We start from the raw sequence: 24,961 nt of genomic DNA on the forward strand, positions 1-24,961 counted from the left end.
CCTTTTTTCCCTGAAGCATACTTTATATTTTGAATTTGCTGCAGAACCAAGGCTGGTTTCTTTGGCTCTGTTTGGCCTAGAAGCACAATTTCATTTGGAGTTTACTGGCTTTTTACCCAGTCTAAGCCATGGAGAAGAGAGATACAGATCTCTCTGCTGAGGCCCTGTGATCGGTTATGTTTGATAATTTGTGAGCACCATATTTCCTGATCTCTCCAGGTACTTTTTAGAATGTAAACAAATGTTTAGTTAGTGTTATAATTAATCCATATTTCAGTTACCTGTTATCGTTTTGCTGATTGCACTTTTTCTGATTCACTGTTCAATTTTTCAGCCAATAAGCAATATTAATTAGACTCTGCTGGTCTGAACTGATAATGAATCCTGGTGGTTTGTGTGTTAGGTCTGTGAGTGCTTTCTGGAAACTGTGGGATCACTGGGAGTGTGGCCTTCAGTAACCTAGAAATCACTAGGGATAATTTGAGAGTGGGAGACTCACTCAGAGGCAGTTGAGACCCAGTCAGTGGAAGGAGGGTGCTAGTATGGAGCACAAGTGGCAGGTGCAGGTGGACTTGAGCTGTGCTGGGGATAGGCCCTCTAAGTGGTGGCCGCAGGGTAATCCCAGGCGGGTGGCTAGGCATTTCATGACGGGTTTTCAGTAATGGTGAACGAATGCCAGAAATGTTCAATGGGAGAACAGAATAAAGGATGCACAGGCCATTTTCTTGGCATGCCTCAGTAAAAGGGCCCCTAAAAGTCCTTTATTCTGTATTAGTTCAAGATCTGCTTGTATTTGTAATTTAGGGTCCTTTATTCTGTATTACCTGTGAAGGCTTCTGCTATTGTTGCAGTCCTGCTTGTTCCATTTTACCAATAGGACATTTATTGGTGCTCTAGGGCCTGATGTAATATTTGCAGTGTTGTCTTTTCAATGGTCGGCTTATTGTGGTTTGAGTTCTGGGAATCTGGGCGTTATGATATGGTAAACTTGTAATAGAGGTTCTGAGTATCTTTTTGCAGAGGTTTGTGTTATTTTGCAAAGGATATAGCAGTAGAATGAGAGAGTTAACTGCTCTTGAGGTGACACTACAGTTTGAATACTTTCTTTGTGTATGGAGAGTTATAAAGGCAATACCCTAATTCCATTGTTAAGGCTATAAATTATAATGACAGTTTTACTGTACAGCTGATACTGGCTATTTTTTTATGCATAGAAGGTTGTTGGGAGTCTTTCTTATATTGTCTTCTGTAGCTACAGTAATCTAAAGGCAAAGTAGAGGTTGCAAAGCAGTGGTGAGCTCCTGGCATGAATATCCAGGTACATGCGTTGACCTGGAAGTTCATCGGTCACTGTTAATTCAGTGCATAAAGGGGTCCTTTTACTAAGGTGCATCGAAAAATGGCCTGCACTGGTATAGACACGTGTACTGGATGCACGCAGGTCCATTTTCAGGGCACCTGCAAAAAAGGCCTTTTTTTGGTGGCCGAAAATGGATGCGCGGCAAAATGAATATTGGCATATGTAGTTTTGGGCCTGAGACCTTACCGCCACCCATTGACTTTGCGGTAAGTTCTCATGCGTTAACTGGGCAGTAATTGTCAGCACACGTACAATGCTGATTACCACCAGGTTAGCGCCACGCGCTGGAAAATAAAAAGTATTTTCCGGCACACATAGTGAACGTGCATCAAAAATGAAATTACCGCCCGGGCCACATGGTAGCCGGGCGGTAGTTCAAAATTGACATGCGTAGGATGCGCGTATGCGCCTATGCGGCTTAGTAAAAGGGCCCCAAAGTTAGGTCAGCCTTTTTGCTGTCCTAACCAGGTACGGATCCTGCCCCAGGCCCAGTGGCCCAAAGGTCAAGGGGGGGACCCTTCTCATTATCAAGGTGGGCTTTGTGTAGCACCCAACCTGTATAGTCTGGTGCTTATGTTTTATTTATTTATTTGTTACATTTGTATCCCACATTTTCCCACCTATTTGCAGGCTCAATGTGGCTTACATAGTGCCGTAAAGGCGTTCGCCAATTCCGGTATGAACAAATACAGTAATGTTGTGGTAGAATAAGGTTCGTGTGTACAGACACATTAGGGAATCGTACAGAGGAAGAGAATCGTAGAGGGGAAAAGTTCTTATATGTCCATTACGAGCTTTGGTTTCGTTGTGTTTATCAGGAACATGATAAATCTATTTATAAACTCTGCTGAAAACCTGTTGTTTACCATTTATTAATGCTCATATTAATACCCTATAACACTAACAGTAAGCTGACCAAGCAAAATTTTGTTTCTTTTCTTCTATCTACCAGTATCTTTATAGACTGCATTTCATACTCTATGCAACTCTGTGAAGATACTGTACTGTGGACCCTATGTCTGTGTGAGTAATACGCTTACTATTAATCTGTTAGACAACAATTATTAATTACATATATAACAGCCAGTGAGCTAGATCCTTGTTGCTATACACACATTTGGTTAACTTTAAAACACAATTTGATGTTATATGCGTACTTATATAAATTTAAAACACTTGCACAGTTCAAGTTTCAAGTTTATTCTGCATTTGATATACCGCCCTGGAAGGTACCATCTGAGAGGTTAACAATTTAAAATTATGGAAAAGAACTAAAATTAAATGACAGGAAAGGACAGACAAAAGCAAGCTGCATGTATAGTGTGTTCCTTGTGTGATGGATAGTAAAACTATGCCACCGGGAAGGGGGATGGGGCCCTATGTGAAAGTTGGCTTAGGGGCCCACAAACTTGTAATCCCTCCCTGGTCCTAATTTTATGCATTTGCATAGCTGGCTAGTTGACTGAATACCACTACTTCTTGACTAAGTACAGATTCCACCCAAATGCTAGCCCCCAATGGCTGGATAGTGGAGGTATTCACCGAATATCAGTGGCTGACCAATTGCCTCTCCTGCCTGGTTAAACCCTTTTGAATATTAACCCCTTTATTTAGTCATTTATTAGAGTTTATTTATTCTCCCACTAACTGGTGATCTCTGGAATTCAATGGCATATAACCAGATACTATAGTGCAGCTAAAAATGAATGGAGACTGCTGTGATACTATCCAGTTAGTGTTGGGATGAACCTGGGGTAGAGTCAAGGCAGAGCCAGGAGTTACCCAGGCACTGCTGATATTCAGCAGCGGTGCCCAGATAAGTATCTTGTTAACTTAAAACAGCAAAAAGGTTGTCAAAAGGTAACTGGGTAGCTAGATGAGAGGGGAAGACTAATAGGGATCTGGGCCCCTGGACAATAGAGGGTCCTGCCCCCCCCCCACCCCTGGATCTCATATTCCTGCCCCTCCGCCCCTGGGTCACATATCTTTCCTCCTCCCCAGATACAATATCTCCCCCCACCCCCAAGATGCAAAATCTCTCCCTCTTATTCTATCTGCCTTCCCTTGATGCACCATCTCTGCCCCCCTCCACAGCGCCATCATCTTTGTCCCTCCTTCTCTGTCCCTGGATCTGGCTCTTTCCCCTCATGTTTATTTCAAAAGTCCCTTTCTCCCTGCAGGGCCCTGGCTGTCTGCCGCTGACCAGAACCTTTTCTCTGCCGTGGCCCACCCCTTCTGATGCAACTTCCTGCTTCCGCAGAGAGACGGTTCCGGTCAGTGGCAAACAGCTGGGCCCTGTATGGAGAAAGGGATTTTTGAGGTAAATGGGGGGTGGGGGGAAGAAATGAGAAAGATGGAGTGCCAGACCTGGAGACAGAGGGGAGAGAGATGTCAGATGTGGGGAGGAGGTACTGGGCCTCCCAACTGCACTGGGCCCTCAAGCACTGCCCGGTTATCTGAATGGTCAGCCCCCCTACTAGCTGAGTACCACTGCTGAATATTGGTGCTATCTGGGTAAGTCCTTGCAGGTTGTCAATGACCCGGTTATTCAGTGATGGTACCTGGATAGGTGAATATTACCCTCATTATTTTTATTCATGCAACTGTAGCCCAGATATCACTCATATTATTGACACTGGGGGCTTAAAGGGAGTTCCTGAGGCCATTGTGCCATCTGTACTCCTTGGGACCATTTCCAGAAGGGGGGGGGGGGCAGTTTCCAGGGCTCTGAGCTGTGTGGGGTCACTTTTGACAATCCAACATCTAAACAAAATGCACACAACACCACCCATACTTAGTTGTTCAAACAAAACTGGAGTCCACTAATCGAATGATGGATTGGAGCACAATAGCAATTAAACCAAAGACATTCTCTTAGGTTTCTGTGTCTGGTGATCTGATTGTTGCAGTTGTCCAGGATTTTCAAAAATGGGTCACATACAGCCTAGAAAACATAGGTTGATGTGAGGAATCCGCTCCCCCCCATCTTAATGAACAGAATTTTGTACACTCTGAAATGGTGATTCTATAACACAGGTACCCATACTTATATGTACACTGAGCTCGCAAATGCTTAGAAAACTAATACATACTTGCTTAAAGGCAAACAGGGCATCAGGCGCTATTCTGCAAATAGCTGCTTAGCGTATATAGCATGTATTTGCGAGAGGGAGAACACATGGATGGAGCATGGGTAGGTCAGTAAGTGTGTCCACCACTTTCACACATAACTTACAGGATTCTGTAGTTACACACGTCCCTGCCACATTTGAACACCTCCACTTATATCCAGTGTTATCGCCGGTGTAACTGTAGGCCCCTAAATGTTGGTTTATGGAACCTAAGGGGCCCTTTTACTAAAGGGTTGCTGTGCGGCAATGGGCTTGCTGCATGGCAACCTGGAACTACCACCAGCCCAACATGGCCGCCGGCAGTAGTTCCACCTCCAGCACACGCCATTTCCGGCGCTGCTGGAATAAAAAAAAATATCTACTAAAAATGTTAAGAATGTGTAAAAATCCAATATATAGAGGTCTATGGGAGGAAAAAGCCTCAAGGAACTCTTGACCGACAAGTCTACAGTGCTACAGATGATCCCGATGACCTATATAATTGTCTATAAAGGATCTATTCCTCATCATAGGCAAAAAGCTTTTCCATAACCTTCCAAAATGTGTTTGCAAAAAAACCCCTCATGGGCTCAAATGAAATATTAATCAAAAATGCTTCCTTACATTGTAGCAATTTAACAAGTGGATGACCCTATTTGATGCAACTTATCCTTAAAATCGAGCATGGTACCGGAAGATTGGAGGGTGGCCAATGTAACGCCTATTTTTTAAAAAGGCTCCAGGGGAGATCCGGGAAATTATAGACCGGTGAGTCTGACATTGGTGCCGGGGAAAATAGTAGAGGCTATTATTAAAAACAAAATTACAGAGCACATCCGAGGACATGGATTACTGAGACCAAGTCAGCATGGCTTTTGTGTGGGGAAATCTTGCCTGACCAATTTACTTCAATTCTTTGAAGGAGTGAACAAACATGTGGACAAAGGGGAGTCGGTTGATATTGTGTATCTGGATTTTCAAAAGGCGTTTGACAAGGTACCTCATGAAAGGCTACAGAGGAAATTGGAGGGTCATGGGATAGGAGGAAATGTCCTATTGTGGATTAAAAACTGGTTGAAGGATAGGAAACAGAGAGTGGGGTTAAATGGGCAGTATTCACAATGGAGAAGGGTAGTTAGTGGGGTTCCTCAGGGGTCCGTGTAGGACTGCTGCTTTTTAATATATTTATAAATGATTTAGAGATGGGAGTAACTAGCGAGGTAATTAAATTTGCTGATGACACAAAGTTATTCAAAGTCGTTAAATTGCGACAGGATTGTGAAAAATTACAAGAGGACCTTACGAGACTGGGACACTGGGCGGCTAAATGGCAGATGATGTTTAATGTGAGCAAGTGCAAGGTGATGCATGTGGGAAAAAAGAACCCGAATTATAGCTACGTCATGCAAGGTTCCACGTTAGGAGTTACGGACCAAGAAAGGGATCTGGGTGTCGTTGTCGATAACACACTGAAACCTTCTGCTCAGTGTGCTGCTGCGGCTAAGAAAGCGAATAGAATGTTGGGTATTATTAGGAAAGGTATGGAAAACAGGTGTGAGGATGTTATAATGCCGTTGTATCACTCCATGGTGCGACCGCACCTTGAGTATTGTGTTCAATTCTGGTCGCCACATCTCAAGAAAGATATAGTAGAATTGGAAAAGGTGCAGCGAAGGGCGACTAAAATGATAGCGGGGATGGGATGACTTCCCTATGAAGAAAGACTAAGGAGGCTAGGGCTATACAGCTTGGAGAAGAGACGGCTGAGGGGAGACATGATAGAGGTATATAAAATAATGAGTGGAGTGGAACAGGTGGATGTGAAGCGTCTGTTCACGCTTTCCAAAAATACTAGGACTAGGGGGCATGTGATGAAACTACAGTGTAGTAAATTTAAAACAAATCGGAGAAACTTTTTCTTCACCCAACGTGTAATTAAACTCTGGAATTCGTTGCTGGAGAAAGTGGTGAAGGCGGTTAGCTTAGCAGAGTTTAAAAAGGGGTTGGACGGTTTCCTAAAGGACAAGTCCATAAACCGCTACTAAACGGAATTGGAAAAATCCACAATTCCAGGAATAACATGTATAGAATGTATGTTTGGGAAGCTTGCCAGGTGCCCTTGGCCTGGATTGGCCGCTGTCGTGGACAGGATGCTGGGCTCGATGGACCCTTGGTCTTTTCCCAGTATGGCATTATTTATGTACTTATGATGTATGAGACTCCTGATGCAGGCCTACCCTGCCGAAACACAGCTGTGTCGAGTCTAGAATCAACTGTTTAATCCAGAACTATCTGCAATAAACTCTTTTTATTGACTGGAACGTCGTCCGCCCATCTTTGAGTCATCTTCGCTGTCTTGCTGTACGTTGTGTATCCTGCGGAGATTTGTTTTTTCTGTGTATACATCGTCGGTCTTTATCTACCATCATCTACTAAGCTACTAGATTACTTGGACTTCCTACCTACTCAGCCTTCTATAAAATTACCTTGTACATTTGTCTTAGAATTCTATAAAAATCTTTCACTAAAATGTTGAGGAGAGTCTAGCATATGAAACAGAAGTAGCACTATGTGATTCCTGAAGCACATCTTCCCCTTGGAGACACAGGCCCCATTTGCCCTGAAAAAGATCTTCTACTGTACTACGGTTGATGTAGACATGATTTTTGTCAGTGCCTGTGGGTCTACAGGGCTGCACTTCAGTAGAATTATTCAGATTAATATACAGCACTGCATTCTCCAACTTTGTGAGCGATGGAAAGAGATTCTCCTGAAACTCTTGTTTGCTTAGTGACGGGGTCCCATGAGATGCTGATTCCGAAGCATAGTTGAGTTCATCAATGCATATTGCATAGGTGGGATTAGTTAGTTCTGAGTAGCCCTCCGTTCCTCTACACTCTTCATTTGTATACCCTTTCTTCTGTTGGTCTGTTGAAATGTATCTGTCGTTCCACACCTCAGTGATGAAGTTATATAGCTTTTCTTCCAGGATATATTTAGCAATCTCCACTGTTTCATAGCTGGATGGAATGAAAACTATCTCATTGTCCTTAATGCTTTTATCTTTCTTTGGCTCTGGACCAGGTAGATTCTAAGAAAGGGGGGAAAATATCACCAGTTAATTTATAAACTGATGTATGGCGGCAATATACATTTTGAGGGCTTTTTATTAGAAAGAAATTTACCCAGTTAAGCTGCTGTTTTTCTTTAAGTAGATGTCTGAAAATTGGCCATTCTGTAAAGTATGTACAGTGATCATAAACATGTGCCCTTGTACCTATTGGAAAGTAGGCAGGCTGAGAGGCAGGTTTAGGTCAGTGGAGGGACAACACACAGGTCTGCATTTTCAAAACTCTGTGATACATTTCGGAAAAAGTTATCTGTAAGATGAAGCAGGTGCAAATCTCTGTGTATTTTCTCCCTAGGCAATTTTCAAAATACACTTATACTTTCCCTTTCAGAACTGGTGCAAAGTCTATGGAGGAAAGTACCCACAAACTTTGCAATCACCTATATTATTTTGAAAATTGTTGTTCTATGAAGGAGAAGAGAAAAGGAATTGGAACTTTGACAGAGAAGCTAAAATATGTAGGGCACTCACTCCAGCTAAAATGCACCTGGAGTTACATAGCATGTGTATGTTTAACCAGAATGACAGGGATGAAGGTAAGGGTAGGAGGCATTCACAAAGATGTGTTTAGAGCAGGGCTGGCAAACAAAATGAGTTAACTGAATTTCCAAACCTATGTGTGCTGCTCTCCAGCTAAAATATGCAAAGACTTTTCTACCCAGGACAATTTTCAAAGGGAATATAATAACATAAGAACATCAGAAAAGCCATGCTGAGGCAGACCAAGGTCCAGGATCCTGTCTCCGTCAGTGGCTAGTCTGGGTCACAAGTACCTGGACATCCCAAAACAGATCCCTGCCTTTTATTTCCAGGGATGAGCCATAGCTCACCCAAGTCTACTTGGTTAATAATTTTTATGGACATTTTCTTCAGGAACTTTTCCATATTTCTCTTGAACTCTGCTGTTTCATGAAAATAGAACCCAGGCCTGACAATCACGCTCGAGTCCTTTAAATATCCATGCAAAGAACTAGCCACTGAGCAATCAAATTAAGTTAAGGTTTTGCAGAAGCTTCAGCCTTGTACCCTATTAATGCCTCTTCCTGGGGCAGAAGAGATCCACTGTAACTTTTGCCTCACCAGCCATACAAGAAAATGATCCCATTAATTTTTCTTTCATTCTGGACCCAATATTCAACTTATGGCGGTAAGTGGTTTATAAGCTGCTCACTGCCACGGGCCATCAAAAGAATCAAGGGGTAGACCAAGGGGTACCTAGATGACCAAGGGGTAGAAGAGGTACTCAGGGAAGAAAAAGCCATAGCGGAAAGATTAAATTAATTCTTTCTTTCCATCTTCACCGAGGAAGATTTGGGAGAGATACCAGTGCCAGAAATGGTATTCAAAGCTGACGAGTCAGAAAACCTGAATTAAATCTTTATAAACCTGGAAGATGTAATGGAGCATTTTGACAAATTGAAGAGTAGCAAATCGCCTGGACCAGATGTTATTCATCCCAGAGTATTGATAGAATTAAAAAATGAACTTGCAGAACTATTGTTAGTAATATGTAATTTATCTTTAAAATCAAGCATGGTACCAGAAGATTGGAGGGTGGCTAATGTAACGCCGATGTTTAAAAATGGTTCTAGAGGTGATCCTGGAAATTATAGACCCATGAGCCTGACATTGGTGCTGGGCAAAATGGTAGAGAAAATTATAAAAAACAAAATTACATCGCATATTCATAAGCATGGATTAATGAGACAAAGCCAACATGGATTTAGTGAAGGGAAATCTTGCCTCATTAATCTATTACATTTCTTTTGAAGGGGTGAACAAACGTGGATAAAGGTGAGTCGGTCGATATTGTGTATCTGGATTTTATTTATTTATTTGTGACATTTATATCCCACATTATCCCACACAAGTTTGAGTTCAATGTGGCTTACAAATTATTAGTATAGGATATATAACAAAGAATAATGCATAAGAAAATAATTTGTTGTAAGACTCCAATTTTACAATACAGTATCATAAACATACTGGGATAGCTATGGATGTTTAACATTTAAAAAACCTATTATTAATGAGAAATTAAACATGAAGCAGTTAATGGAAAACAGAATAATATCTAATTCAGGTAATAATTAATTGTTTGAGATATGGTTGCTCTTTGTTTGAATAGGAACGATTTGAGGATTTTGCGGAATCTAGTGTATTCCTGTATATTTCTTATTTTGGGTGGTAAGGAGTTTCACCATTTGTTTCCTAGGTAAGATTTTCAAAAGGCATTTGACAAAGTGCCTCATGAAAGACTCCAGAGGAAACTGGAGAGTCATGGGATAGGAGATAGTGTTCTGTTGTACATTAAAAACTGGTCAAAAGCTAGAAAACAGAGAGTAGGGTTAAATGGTCAGTATTCTCAATACAGAAGGGTAGATAGTGGGGTTCCGCAGGGGTCTGTGCTGGGACCACTGCGTTTTAACATATTTATAAATGATCTACAGATGGGAGTAACTAGTGAGGTAATCGATTTTGCTAACTACACAAAGTTATCCAAATTGTTAAATTGCAAGACGATTGTGAAAAATGACAAGAGGACTTTATGAGACTGGGAGACTGGGTATCCAAATGGTAGATGATGTTTAATGTGAGCAAGTGCAAAATGATGCATGTGGGAAAGAGGAACCTGAACTATAGCTACATGATGTAAGGTTTCACATCAGGAGTCACCGACTGGGAAAGGGATATAAGTGTCATCGTTAATGATACGTTGAAACCATTTGCTCAGTGTGCAGCAGTGGCTAAGAAAGCAAATAGAATGTTAGGTATTATTAGGAAAGGAAAGGAAAACAAAAATGAGAATGTTATAATGCCTTTGTATCGCTCCATGGTGCGACCACACCTTGAATACTGTGTGCAATTCTGGTCAGCACATCTCAAAAAAGATTAGTAGAATTAGAAAAGGTGCAGAGAAGGATAACAAAAATGCTAAATGGGATGGAATGACTTCCCTATGAGGAAAGTCTAAAGCAGCTAGGGCTGTTCAGCTTGGAGAAAAGATGACTGAGGGGAGATTTGATAGAGGTCTATAAAACACTGAGTGGAGTGGAACGGATAGATGTGAATCGCTTGTTTACTCTTTCCAAAAATACTAGGACTAGGGGACATGCAAAGAAGCTACAAAGTAGTAAATTTAAACAAATCGGAGAAAATATTTCTTCACTCAATTTGTAAACTCTGGAATTTGTTGCAGTTAGCAGGGTTTATAAAAGGTTTGGATAACTTCCTAAAAGAAAAGTTCATAAGCCATTATTAAGATGGACTTGAAAAATCCACAGCTTATTTGTAGGCTAAGTAGCATAAAATGTATTATACTGTTTTGTGATCTTTCCAGGTACTTGTAATCTGGATTGGTCACTGTTGGAAACAGGATACTGGACTTGGTGGACCTTTGGTCTGTCCCAGTATGGCAATGCTTATGGATACTTATTTATTTTATTTTTGTTACATTTGTACCCCATGCTTTCCCACTCATGGCAGGCTCAATGTGGCAGGCAATGGAAGTTTAAGTGACTTGCCCAGAGTCACAAGGAGCTGCCTGTGCCTGAAGTGGGAATTGAACTCAGTTCCTCAATTCTACAGGACCAAAGTCCACCACCCTAACCACTATGCCACTCCTCCACGGCATGTTTGGCTTCCAGCATTGAATATCTGGGTATGTGCAGCAAACCAGAAGTTAACAGCACATCAACTGATGCTCAGATCAGTGCCTGGTTAACTCGGCGGATAAAGTGAGGACAGCTGTTTTGCTATCTTAACTTTACCTTGTTACTCAGCTGGTTAGCGGACTGAATATCACCACTAACTGGCTAAGTTGCAGCTCTGTGCAGATCTGCCCCTGGAATGTCCCTAACCTAGCTGGTTAGGGAATAGCCAGTTAGAGCCAATATTCCACATAACTACCTATTTAAGTGCCATTCGGTGGCAGGTGCTGCTCCTGCTTGGTTAAACCTCTTTGTTTTTAAAATGAAAGCAGTAAAATGGGAAATTTCCATCTCATACAAAAGCTCAGCCCTACTATTTGTCAAATGGCAAATTTGTGCTCTGCACTAAGCATAAACCCTGGATTCTATAAAGGGTTCCCAAAGTTACGTGCAATCCTAGTTGTGCACAAACTAGCAACCTTTTATTGGCATCGATTGGAAACATTTTGGATTTGTGCATCTTGCTAAGCACTATTCTATAAAGATCTGCATGCTAATCTTATGTGAAATGCCCCTTTGCCTGGGCACTTCTGGGTCCAGGGTCCGAATGGGCTGGAGCACCTGCAAAGGGCAGACTGCGTCAGACCTTCACTCACTCACTCACTTGGCGTGCAGTGCCTCTACTTAGCGGGTAGGATAACCCTCTTCTCCCCCAGGAAACTCAAACTTAAGTTTCAAATTTCTGTGGGAAATAAGGCTGGCAGTTAAGACAGGCTGTCTATGGGGAGACATCTGTTCACCTTTTACTCCACTGTGAACCCTCATGTAAAGTTAATCTTGAGCTTGTATGGTGAGGTGATTGTATCAACAGTCAGCATTTGGCAAATTGTTGAACATTCTGTGAAAACTAAATCATTGCTTACCAGCACAGAAGGAAGTTGCATTTTAGGATGAGATGCATATTTGTTAAGCTTGCAATAAATTCTGAAGAGGCAGACAATGAGCAGAATTGCAACTGCTGGTACAATAGAACCTAGTATTATTTTCTTCATTTTGTTACCTGTTTCGTTACCTGTAACAAATAATAGCCATTAGACTACCGGCACAAAAGTATATGTGAGGACATGGAGGGTAATTCTATAAATGGGTGCCTATTTTTAGGTGGCAAGACTACTCACGTAAATGACCAGAATAATAGTGGCATAAATGCATGCATGTGTGCACGTGTGTGAAAATGCCAAAATTACACTATGCCATATTCTATAAAATGGCGCTGAAATGCGATGGCACGTAGTTTCAAGGTAGGTATATATATGGGTGGAATCTGGGCGAGCTGCACTGTTGCACACATAAATTATAGAATATTATATTTTACTGCATTTTTTTAGCTACTTAGTTGCAAGCATTTCTAATTTGGAATCTCTACCATTTACTTTTTGGATCTCTAGGAACTCAATAACCTCATTGAGTGTAATATGGGATTCAAGATTACGTTTTTCTTTATACATCTCAAAGGTACATTTTTCCCAAAGTTGGCACTCAACCTGTGGAATACCTCAGGGCTCTCCTTTATCACCTATATTATTAAATTTGTTTGAGTTGATGTCCTGAAGCTGCTCAGATCACCACACAGGTTTGCAGCAGTAGGGAAGTGTGCATGTTTTGAGGATCTGCTGCTCTCCTCCTCCTTACTGTTGACTAGCAACAGTGGTGAGCAAAGGGGGAGAGAAGAAGAGAAAAAGGTGAGACAGCTGATTGTCAGTGCTAGCCCAAGAGTATATGACTCCCTAGGTAAACTTTAAGCCATGAACACCTCCTTGGGAGAAGTCAAGGCCCTTCACCCCTATCTTCCAGTATCTACTCTTTCCTTCCTACTGTGTCTAGCATCACCCTTTCCCTTCCTTACCCCAACCCCCTCTCTGCTCACTATCTCCCCATCCTTTCCCACTCCCTCAAGGGGGTTCAGCATCTCATCATCCCTTCTCTAAACACCACCCACAAGGTGTCCCCTTCCCTTCCTTACTACTGTGTCTAGCATCTCCCCTCATTCCCTTCACTTTACTTCCATTTCATTCCCCTCCCCCTGCTGAGTCTGCTACCAACACCCTACTTCTGATTTAATTGTGACATTGTGCCTTGAGCAAAGGCCATGCTCAAGTACTGCCACATCCTGCCTCCTCTGAAGCAGACTTCATGATAAACTTGGGCAGGACACAACAGCACCTGAGCATGGGACTGTGCTAGAAAGTCCTGTTCAGTGCTAAGGATGTCTCATCTACCTTGTGGCAGGGCTAGCCCCATGGATTGCTTAGAGAGGAGGATGGATGATGGGCTAAATAGGATGGAGAGAGATGCATGTCAATTTCCATTTTCCCCAGGGATCGAACAATTGCAGTGCAAGAAGCTGATATTGTGGATCTACTCATGGCCATGGAATCATGAAAAACCAGGGTCCATGGCTATGATTGCCAAGCTATGTGACATCATGGTGGTTCAAAGTGTGTCTTTCATATCCTATTTATATTTCATAGTATAAAGCGAATGCTACATACCTGTAGAAGGTATTCTCCGAGGACAGCAGGCTGATTGTTCTCACTGATGGGTGACGTCCACGGCAGCCCCTCCAATCGGAAACTTCACTAGCAAAGTCCTTTGCTAGCCCTCGCGCGCCCGCGCGCACCGCGCATGCGCGGCCGTCTTCCCGCCCGAAACCGGCTCGAGCCGGCCAGTCCAGTATGTAGCAAGACAATACACTTCAAGGGAAGACACAACTCCAAAGGGGAGGCGGGCGGGTTTGTGAGAACAATCAGCCTGCTGTCCTCGGAGAATACCTTCTACAGGTATGTAGCATTCGCTTTCTCCGAGGACAAGCAGGCTGCTTGTTCTCACTGATGGGGTATCCCTAGCCCCCAGGCTCACTCAAAACAACAACCATGGTCAATTGGGCCTCGCAACGGCGAGGACATAACTGAGATTGACCTAAAAAATTTACCAACTAACTGAGAGTGCAGCCTGGAACAGAACAAACAGGGCCCTCGGGGGGTGGAGTTGGATCCTAAAGCCCAAACAGGTTCTGAAGAACTGACTGCCCGAACCGACTGTCGCGTCGGGTATCCTGCTGCAGGCAGTAATGAGATGTGAATGTGTGGACAGATGACCACGTCGCAGCTTTGCAAATTTCTTCAATGGAGGCTGACTTCAAGTGGGCTACCGACGCAGCCATGGCTCTAACATTATGAGCCGTGACATGACCCTCAAGAGCCAGCCCCGCCTGGGCGTAAGTGAAGGAAATGCAATCTGCTAGCCAATTGGATATGGTGCGTTTCCCTACAGCCACTCCCCTCCTATTGGGGTCAAAAGAAACAAACAATTGGGCGGACTGTCTGGTGGGCTGTGTCCGCTCCAGGTAGAAGGCCAATGCTCTCTTGCAGTCCAATGTGTGCAGCTGACGTTCAGCAGGGCAGGAATGAGGACGGGGAAAGAATGTTGGCAAGACAATTGACTGGTTTAGATGGAACTCCGACACGACCTTTGGCAGAAACTTAGGGTGAGTGCGGAGGACTACTCTGTTGTGATGAAATTTGGTGTAAGGGGCCTGGGCTACCAGGGCCTGAAGCTCACTGACTCTACGAGCCGAAGTAACTGCCACCAAGAAAATGACCTTCCAGGTCAAGTACTTCGGATGGCAGGAATTCAGTGGCTCAAAAGGAGGTTTCATCAGCTGGGTGAGAACGACATTGAGATCCCATGACACTGTAGGAGGCTTGACAGGGGGCTTTGACAAAAGCAAACCTCTCATGAAGCGAACAACTAAAGGCTGTCCTGAGATCGGCTTACCTTCCACTTGGTAATGGTATGCACTGATTGCACTAAGGTGAACCCTTACGGAGTTGGTCTTGAGACCAGACTCAGACAAGTGCAGAAGGTATTCAAGCAGGGTCTGTGTAGGACAAGAGCGAGGATCTAGGGCCTTGCTGTCACACCAGACGGCAAACCTCCTCCAATGAAAGAAGTAACTTCTCTTAGTGGAGTCTTTCCTGGAAGCAAGCAAGATGCGGGAGACACCCTCTGGCAGACCCAAAGAGGCAAAGTCTACGCCCTCAACATCCAGGCCGTGAGAGCCAGGGACTGGAGGTTGGGATGCAGAAGAGCCCCGTCGTCCTGCGTGATGAGGGTCGGAAAACACTCCAATCTCCACGGTTCTTCGGAGGATAACTCCAGAAGAAGAGGGAACCAGATCTGACGCGGCCAAAAGGGAGCAATCAGAATCATGGTGCCTCGGTCTTGCTTGAGTTTCAACAAAGTCTTCCCCACCAGAGGTATGGGAGGATAAGCATACAGCAGACCTTCCCCCCAATCCAGGAGGAAGGCATCCGACGCCAGTCTGCCGTGGGCCTGAAGCCTGGAACAGAACTGAGGGACCTTGTGGTTCACTTGAGATGCGAAGAGATCCACCAGGGGGGTGCCCCACGCCTGGAAGATCTGTCGCACCACACGGGAATTGAGCGACCACTCGTGAGGTTGCATAATCCTGCTCAACCTGTCGGCCAGACTGTTGTTTACGCCTGCCAGATATGTGGCTTGGAGCACCATGCCCTGACGGCGAGCCCAGAGCCACATGCTGACGGCTTCCTGACACAGGGGGCGAGATCCGGTGCCCCCCTGCTTGTTGACATAGTACATGGCAACCTGGTTGTCTGTCTGAATTTGGATAATTTGGTGGGACAGCCGATCTCTGAAAGCCTTCAGAGCGTTCCAGATCGCTCGCAACTCCAGAAGATTGATCTGTAGATCGCGTTCTTGGAGGGACCAACTTCCTTGGGTGTGAAGCCCATCGACATGAGCTCCCCATCCCAGGAGAGACGCATCCGTGGTCAGCACTTTTTGTGGCTGAGGAATTTGGAAGGGACGTCCCAGAGTCAAATTGGAGCAAATCGTCCACCAAAACAGGGATTCGAGAAAACTCGTGGACAGGTGGATCACGTCCTCTAGACCCCCAGCGGCCTGATACCACTGGGAGGCTAGGGTCCATTGAGCAGATCTCATGTGAAGGCGGGCCATGGGAGTCACATGAACTGTGGAGGCCATATGGCCCAGCAATCTCAACATCTGCCGAGCTGTGATCTGCTGGGACGCTCGCACCCGCGAGACGAGGGACAACAAGTTGTTGGCTCTCGTCTCTGGGAGATAGGCGCGAGCCGTCCGAGAATCCAGCAGGGCTCCGATGAATTCGAGTTTCTGCACTGGGAGAAGATGGGACTTTGGGTAATTTATCACAAACCCCAGTAGCTCCAGGAGGCGAATAGTCATCTGCATGGACTGCAGGGCTCCTGCCTCGGATGTGTTCTTCACCAGCCAATCGTCGAGATATGGGAACACGTGCACCTCCAGCCTGCGAAGCGCCGCTGCTACCACAGCTAGGCACTTTGTGAACACCCTGGGTGCAGAGGCGAGCCCAAAGGGTGGCACACAGTACTGGAAGTGGCGTGTGCCCAGCTGAAATCGCAGATACTGTCTGTGAGCTGGCAGTATCGGGATGTGTGTATAGGCATCCTTCAAGTCCAGAGAGCATAGCCAATCGTTTTGCTGAATCATGGGGAGAAGGGTGCCCAGGGAAAGCATCCTGAACTTTTCTTTTACGAGATACTTGTTCAGGGCCCTTAGGTCTAGGATGGGACGCATCCCCCCTGTTTTCTTTTCCACAAGGAAGTACCTGGAATAGAATCCCAGCCCTTCTTGCCCGGATGGCACGGGCTCGACCGCATTGGCGCTGAGAAGGGCGGAGAGTTCCTCTGCAAGTACCTGCTTGTGCTGGAAGCTGTAAGACTGAGCTCCCGGTGGACAATTTGGAGGTTTTGAGGCCAAATTGAGGGTGTATCCTTGCCGGACTATTTGGAGAACCCACTGATCGGAGGTTATGAGAGGCCACCTTTGGTGAAAAGCTTTCAACCTCCCCCCGACTGGCAGGTCGCCCGGCACTGACACTTGGATGTCGGCTATGCTCTGCTGGAGCCAGTCAAAAGCTCGCCCCTTGCTTTTGCTGGGGAGCCGCGGGGCCTTGCTGAGGCGCACGCTGCTGACGAGAGCGAGCGCGCTGGGGCTTAGCCCGGGCCGCAGGCTGTCGGGAAGGAGGATTGTACCTACGCTTGCCAGAAGTGTAGGGAACAGTCTTCCTTCCCCCGAAAAATCGTCTACCTGTAGAGGTAGAGGCTGAAGGCTGCCGGCGGGCGAATTTGTCGAATGCGGTGTCCCGCTGGTGGAGAGACTCTACCACCTGTTCGACTTTTTCGCCAAAAATGTTATCCGCACGGCAAGGCGAGTCCGCAATCCGCTGCTGGATTCTATTCTCCAGGTCGGCGGCACGCAGCCATGAGAGTCTGCGCATCACCACACCTTGAGCAGCGGCCCTGGACGCAACATCAAAAGTGTCATAAACTCCTCTGGCCAGGAATTTTCTGCACGCCTTCAGCTGCCTGACCACCTCCTGAAAAGGCTTGGCTTGCTCAGGGGGAAGAGCATCAACCAAGCCCGCCAACTGCCGCACATTGTTCCGCATGTGGATGCTCGTGTAGAGCTGGTAAGACTGGATCTTGGACACGAGCATAGAGGAATGGTAGGCCTTCCTCCCAAAGGAGTCTAAGGTTCTAGAGTCTTTGCCCGGGGGCGCCGAAGCATGCTCTCTAGAACTCTTAGCCTTCTTTAGGGCCAGATCCACAACTCCAGAGTCGTGAGGCAACTGGGTGCGCATCAGCTCTGGGTCCCCATGGATCCGGTACTGGGACTCGATCTTCTTGGGGATGTGGGGATTAGTTAAAGGCTTGGTCCAGTTCGCCAGCAATGTCTTTTTGAGGACATGGTGCAGGGGAACAGTGGACGCTTCCTTAGGTGGAGAAGGATAGTCCAGGAGCTCAAACATTTCAGCCCTGGGCTCGTCCTCCACAACCACCGGGAAGGGGATGGCCGTAGACATCTCCCGGACAAAGGAAGCAAAAGACAGACTCTCGGGAGGAGAAAGCTGCCTTTCAGGAGAGGGAGTGGGATCAGAAGGTAGACCCTCAGACTCCTCGTCAGAGAAATATCTGGGGTCTTCCTCTTCCTCCCACGAGGCCTCACCCTCGGTGTCAGACACAAGTTCACGGACCTGCGTCTGCAACCGGGCCCGGCTCGACTCCGTGGAGCCACGTCCACGATGGGGGCGTCGAGAGGTAGACTCCCTCGCCCGCATCGGCGAAGCTCCCTCCGCCGACGTAGTCGGGGAGCCCTCCTGGGAGGTGGCCGCAGTCGGCACCGCACGCGGTACCGACGTCGGGGACCTCACCCCGGGCGATGGGCCAGCCGGCGCCACGCTCGACGGTACCGGAGGGGTAGGGCGCAACAGCTCCCCCAGAATCTCTGGGAGAACGGCCCGGAGGCTCTCGTTCAGAGCGGCTGCAGAGAAAGGCGTGGAGGTCGATGCAGGCGTCGATGTCAGTACCTGTTCCGGGCGTGGAGGCTGTTCCGGGCTGTCCAGAGCGGAGCGCATCGACACCTCCTGAACAGAGGGTGAGCGGTCCTCTCGGTGCCGATGCCTGCTGGGTGCCGACTCCCTCGGCGACCCAGAGCTCTCGGTGCCGACGCGGGGAGGGGACCGGTGTCGATGCTTCTTCGACTTCTTCCGAAGCATGTCACCGGAGCTCCCCGGCACCGACGAGGAGGACGTCGAATCCACCCGTCGCTTCCTCGGGGCCGAGACCGAAGAGGGTCGATCTCGGGGGGGCTGTACCGCAGGAGCCCTCAGGGTAGGAGGAGACCCACCCGAGGGCTCACCGCCACCAGCAGGGGAATGGACAGCCCTCACCTGCACTCCACCCGATGCACCACCGTCCGACGACATCAGCAGACGAGGTCCTGGTACCACCGACGTCGATGCAGCTATCCGATGTCTCGGCGCCGATGCAGAGGCCCGATGCCTCGATGCGCTCGATGCAAGGGCGGCCGAGGAAGATGGTCTGGACGCTGACGACGTCGATGCACTCGAAGATCCCGGTGCCGATGCCGACGAAGAGCCCGAGAACAACACGTTCCACTGGGCTAGTCTCGCTACCTGAGTCCGCCTTTGAAGCAGGGAACACAGACTGCAGTTCTGAGGGCGGTGCTCGGCCCCCAGACACTGAAGACACGACGAGTGTCGATCAGTGAGCGAGATAACCCGGGCGCACTGGGTGCACTTCTTGAAGCCGCTGGAAGGCTTCGATGTCATGGGCGGAAAAATCACGCCGGCGAAATCAAAAGCCGAAATGGCGAAAATTGAAGCACCAAAATTTAGAGGGAGAAAAATCTCGACCGAGGCCAAAAAGAGGCCTACCCCGACGACGAAAGAAAACTTACCGGGGCAAAAAGCTGGAAGTACGGGGAGGATTGACACGAAACCCGGTGGAGGGTTTCCGGAGCACTTCCCGACTTTAGAAAAGCTTTTCCGAAGAAAAAACACGCGCGAGGTCAACTTTCCGGGGCCCGACACGGCGAAACACGACCGTACCGAGTGCGGACAAAAGAAGACTGGACTGGCCGGCTCGAGCCGGTTTCGGGCGGGAAGACGGCCGCGCATGCGCGGTGCGCGCGGGCGCGCGAGGGCTAGCAAAGGACTTTGCTAGTGAAGTTTCCGATTGGAGGGGCTGCCGTGGACGTCACCCATCAGTGAGAACAAGCAGCCTGCTTGTCCTCGGAGAATATAATTTAGTTGAAAAAGCTTACCTTGTAGTTTAATGCATTGTTCCTTACTTGGCTGACTTATTTTATCGATGTGTTCAAGTTTTGTTTTAACAGAAATGCAATATCTTTCACCAGGAGTTAAATTGGATATGTTCCATACATTCTCATTTGCCACATATGTCTTCTGTGACTGCAAAAGGCAAAGAACTGAGTTGGATTGTTATTGCTTACTTTTTCTCAATTATAATATTGTACCTATCTTTTTCACTTATTATAACGTATTCTCTGTGTAAGGTGGGTCCTGGCAAGCCCCTCTCCCCCCCCCTTGTGGTTTGAGGTGGATTCAGAGCATACATAACAGTTGTTGGTAATTTTTGGGTCCCAAGGATGCAAGAGGAAAGGAGAGGGGCAGTGGAGATGGGGGCGATGGGGAAATTCTTCTCAAGGACTTATACCACTACATGCTCATGTCCACTCAGGTTCCATATACATCCTTCCTTCATGAAGGGTAGATCAGAAATAAGTCAAGAACACACAGTGATGCACAATGAAACTCCAACTGTACTGCTGACCTTAAGGGAAACTCAGTCTGATATAGTATTTTCCTGGAAGATAGGAAAATATTTATAGTCTTTACAATAGCAGTTCAAATAAATAGCTCCTCAGCACTACTCCTATCTAGTTTCCATCCCACCAACATAACATCTCTTTTCCCACAACTGGTATTCCTCTTTCAGGTGAATTTTCGAAAGAGAAGGGCGCCCATCTTCCGACACAAATCGGGAGATGGGCGTCCTTCTCTCAGGGGCTACCCTAGCTAAGATAATATTCAAGCACCTTTCTGATCCCATGTGCAACTTTCTTTAAATTAATCCCCTTATTTTCTTACTCCTGTTACTCTGTCTTATCCATCTATATGTTCCATCCTTGCGTACACCCAGTGCTTTCTATTAAAATGTTTTATTGCGTATTGTGTTGTATTATACTTCATTTTTCTTATCATTTATCATTTTATGTTATGAATGTTTTTTGTACTTCGTGATTTATATGTTTATACAAGTATTATATATGTTTCTGTAGACTCCTGAGGTAGGCGTTTTGAAGCTGAAACACAGCAGCTGTGTTGAGTCTTTTGAGTTGTTTCAATAAAGATCAACTTGCTGAACTGACATCTCCCTTGGTCTTTTGGAAGAGCCTTTTTACCCTACTCCTTGGACTCTTTCTTGCTGGCATACATAGGGACTGAATGTTCCTCCACTTTGTGTGTTTGTCCCTCAATATATAAATGCCGAACGGCATTGAATATCCAAGTGATTTTAGCCATTTAAAATTTAACCGGTCAAGCCGGTATTGAGCGCTAGTCAATTAAGTTTAGACCAGCCAAAGATATTCTAGCTATTTTGGCAGCCTAATTTGTCCACCAAACCTTCCCCTCTGTTTACAAAGCCGCAGAGCAATGCTGACACAGCCCATTCAAAGTGGCTTCGTAAACAGGGGGATTAGCTGGTGATGTACTGAATATCAGTGGTTAGCCAATTAAATCACGCTATTCGCTATTCGCTAAGCAATAACTGGCAATATTCAGCAGGAGATGGCTGGCTATCTCCCACTGAATATTGCCGGATAGCCAGTTAAGTGCCATTTAATCGGCCAGGAACCGTTTCTGGCTGGTTAAATGGTTTAAAATATCGGCCAGTATACGTTTTCTTAGTATTTATTTTGTGTGGTTTCACTAACCAACAAATGAAATAGAAGAGTTAGAAACCTACCTCAGTTGTGCTAGAAAGAGTTATGATATATTTTAGTTTCTTTCTTGAAGCTTTGGAAGCCATCCCATACATATCTTGCTGTGTAGCTACTGAAGGAATAATGTGGACAGAGATGCCATGTAGCTGGGGAGTTAGTTCCAATGTTGGAGGATCATTGTTTTCTATCGACAGGAACAAAAACAACACAAAATAGTTTTTATAAAGATAACTGTTTTTTCAAGACAACAAATTTTAGCTTAATATATTCATATCAATTATCTATATTTAAAAGTCACATTTTTGATTATTTAATTATCCAGTATCTCTTTAATATTCTACTATGCAACGGACTTTTTTTCCTATGTTGTTCTTCCTCCAGGTAATTTTTTCATTGAAAAACAATTTCTCAATGCAAGTTAGGGCTGCACACAGGTTCACTTTTGGATCCTGAAACTCATTGTTTCATTAATTTGGTTCAGCTAGCGTTGATGCATGAAGTGATCTTGCTCTGACAGTAAAGTTTTCCATCCATTTCTAATGAAACTCGCTGGCAGGCATTGGCAAGAGAAGCAAAAAGCCTCCATGGCATCAAAAGAAGGGTAAAGAACACTAAGAAAGTCATTTGATAACAGGTCAAGTAATTTATTTATTAGACCTGTGAAGGGCAATTCAATAATGGGAAGCCCACACTTAAGCATACTTTGTGAGTGCAATGTACAGAATTTCATATTCTGCGTAGTCCACAGTTCCTAGTAGATTACAGTTTCAATATCATAATCACAGTAAAAAAAATATCTACCATCTAATTAAAATGCTTAAATATATCAAAATATCAAACTAAAACAAAACTAACAAATAGCACAAAATAGACTCCAAATTACATTACAAATAATTAAGAACCAGTCCGTGCCTTCACTCAGGGGGTCTTTTACAAAGCGGCAGTAATCCCAACGTGGGCTTACTGCACGCTAAATCTGCTGGCGGTACTTCTGGGTCGAGCGCGTGCCATTTCCGACAATCTGAAATTTTTTTTCTAGTGCGGCGGTAATGCGGCACTTATTGGGATACTAATTGGCTTTAATTAGAATTTACACTTACAACCATCTAGGAGTATTCTACAACACAGTGCACAGTCGAAAAGATGATGTGGCCGTGAGCATGGAATGGACGGCTTGTATACGTTTTAAAAATCTATGCACACTATTATGGAATATACCCGATCTGTGCCTAACTTAGGTACAGGTATTTAGGCCTGGCTTTAGGTGGCCTAAATGGGTGCACCTAAATTTTAATTGAAGAATAGCATGTAGGCATATTCTATAAACTACACCTAACTTGAGGCGTAATTTATAGAATCACGCTAACCATATGGTTTTTCGGTGCCGATTTTTAATGCACCATTTATAGAATTTACCCCAATGCCTTCTGAAATAAATATGCTTTAAGCTGCTTTCTAAAAGAGAAATGTATCAATTTTCCTTTTTTTTTTTTTTTAATTTAAAGGAGCATTTTATTGAAATTAAGCCAGGATGCACAATGCATTGAAAAACACACGGAGGGGCATAATCGAACGGGGCGCCCAAGTTGCCATGAGGACATCCTTGGGGCGGGGCAACCCGTATTATCGAAAAAAGATGGGCGTCCATCTTTCGTTTCGATAATACAGTCATGGACGCCCAAATCATGAAATTTAGGTCAACCTTAGAGATGGTCATCCTTAGGTCGTTTTTGAGATAGTCATCCCTGGTTTTCGGTGATAATGGAAACCGAGGACGCCCATCTCAAAAACGACCAAATCCAAGCTATTTGGTTGTGGGAGGAGCCAGTATTTGTAATGCACTGGTCCCCCTCACATGCCAGGACACCAACTGGGCACCCTAGGGGCACTGCAGTGGACTTCACAAATTGCTCCCAGCTGCATAGCTCCCTTACTTTGGGTGCTGAGCCCCCCAACCCCCCCCCCCCAAAACCCACTCCCCACAACTGTACACCACTACTTAGCCCTAAGAGGTGAAGGGGGCACCTACATGTGGGTACAGTGGGTTTTGGGGGAGTTACAGTGTAAGAGGTAGGGGGGATGGGCCTGGGTCCGCCTGCCTGAAGTGCACTGCACCCAATAAAAACTGCTCCAGGGACCTGCATACTGCTGTGATGGAGCTTGGTATGACATTTGAGGCTGGCATAGAGGCTGGAAAACATGGTTTTTAATTTTTTTTGGGTGGGAGGGGGTTGGTGACCACTGGGGGAATAAGGGGATGCCATCCCCGATTCCCTCCAGTGGTCATCTGGTCAGTTCGGGCACCTTTTCGAGGCTTGGTCGTGAAAAAAAATGGACCAAGTCGTGCTCGTGAGGAACGCCCTTCTTTTTTCCATTATCGGCAGAGGATGCCCATCTCTAAATCACGCCCCAGTCCCGCCTTCGGTACGGTGCTGACACGGCCCCATGTAGTTTGGTCGTCCCCGCAATGGAAAGCAGTTGAGGATGTCCAAAATCGGTTTTCGATTATGCCGATTTGGGTGACCTTGAGAGAAGGACGCCCATCTCCCGATTTATGTCGGAAGATGGGCGTCCTTCTCTTTTGAAAATGAGCCTGATAGGCAACAGTTAAATACTCAAAGCATAGATTCAATAAATAAACTGGTTAAATCCCAAACATGAATCAATTTCTGAAGATCAACTGGTAGTAAATTCCATAGAGTAGGACCCATAACTTGAAATGTAGAGGATCTCAAATCAAGTAGGTTAACCACACGAAGGCTGGGTGTTTCTAGTAATATTTTATCAGCAGATCTCAGAGTCGTGACAGGTTTATGCACTTTCAGAGTTGTTGATAACTCTGAAGGCACTTCATTTTTTTAGAATCTTAAAAATTAAGGGCAAAAATCTTAAAATGGATCCTCTTGTCCATTGGTAACCAATGAAGGGAAGCCAAGACTGGAGAACTGCGATGGAATCTTGAGGTATAGGTGATTAGATGAGCTGCAGAGTTCTGAGTATCTCGGAAAGATTTCAAAGCAGTTGTCAACAGGCCAGTCCGTAAAGCATTGCAGTAATCAAAATGTGGTAGAACAAAACTCTGGAGCATTGTCTGAAAATTAGCACTTACTAGTACTTACGTGTGTAAGTGCCAGCAATGTGTCTAAGTGCATTTAAGAGGAGTACATAGGTGAAGCATAGGTGGGACATGGATGGAGCTCCCACTTACACATGCAACTTACAGAATAGCATGCCTCTGCTGCATTTATGTGACTACAGTTACTCCAGGTCTATG

The 24,961-nt window shown here is 45.5% G+C and overlaps 1 protein-coding gene across 1 annotated transcript in view; it reads right to left on the reverse strand.

Annotated features, from left to right (window-relative positions):
* Positions 1-12,826: 12,826 nt before the first annotated feature.
* The window catches only part of IL22RA2 (interleukin 22 receptor subunit alpha 2), a 47,956-nt gene continuing 35,821 nt past the window's right edge, over positions 12,827-24,961 (reverse strand). Inside the window, exons 4-6 of the mRNA XM_030195108.1 lie at positions 21,711-21,871; positions 19,984-20,131; positions 12,827-12,948 (exon numbers count right to left, since the gene is read on the reverse strand). Coding sequence (XP_030050968.1) covers positions 12,827-12,948; positions 19,984-20,131; positions 21,711-21,871 — 431 coding nt within the window. The remainder of the gene's footprint in view (positions 12,949-19,983; positions 20,132-21,710; positions 21,872-24,961) is intronic.

Source organism: Microcaecilia unicolor, chromosome 3 (genome assembly GCF_901765095.1).
Source record: "Microcaecilia unicolor chromosome 3, aMicUni1.1, whole genome shotgun sequence".
Lineage (NCBI taxonomy): Eukaryota > Metazoa > Chordata > Amphibia > Gymnophiona > Siphonopidae > Microcaecilia > Microcaecilia unicolor.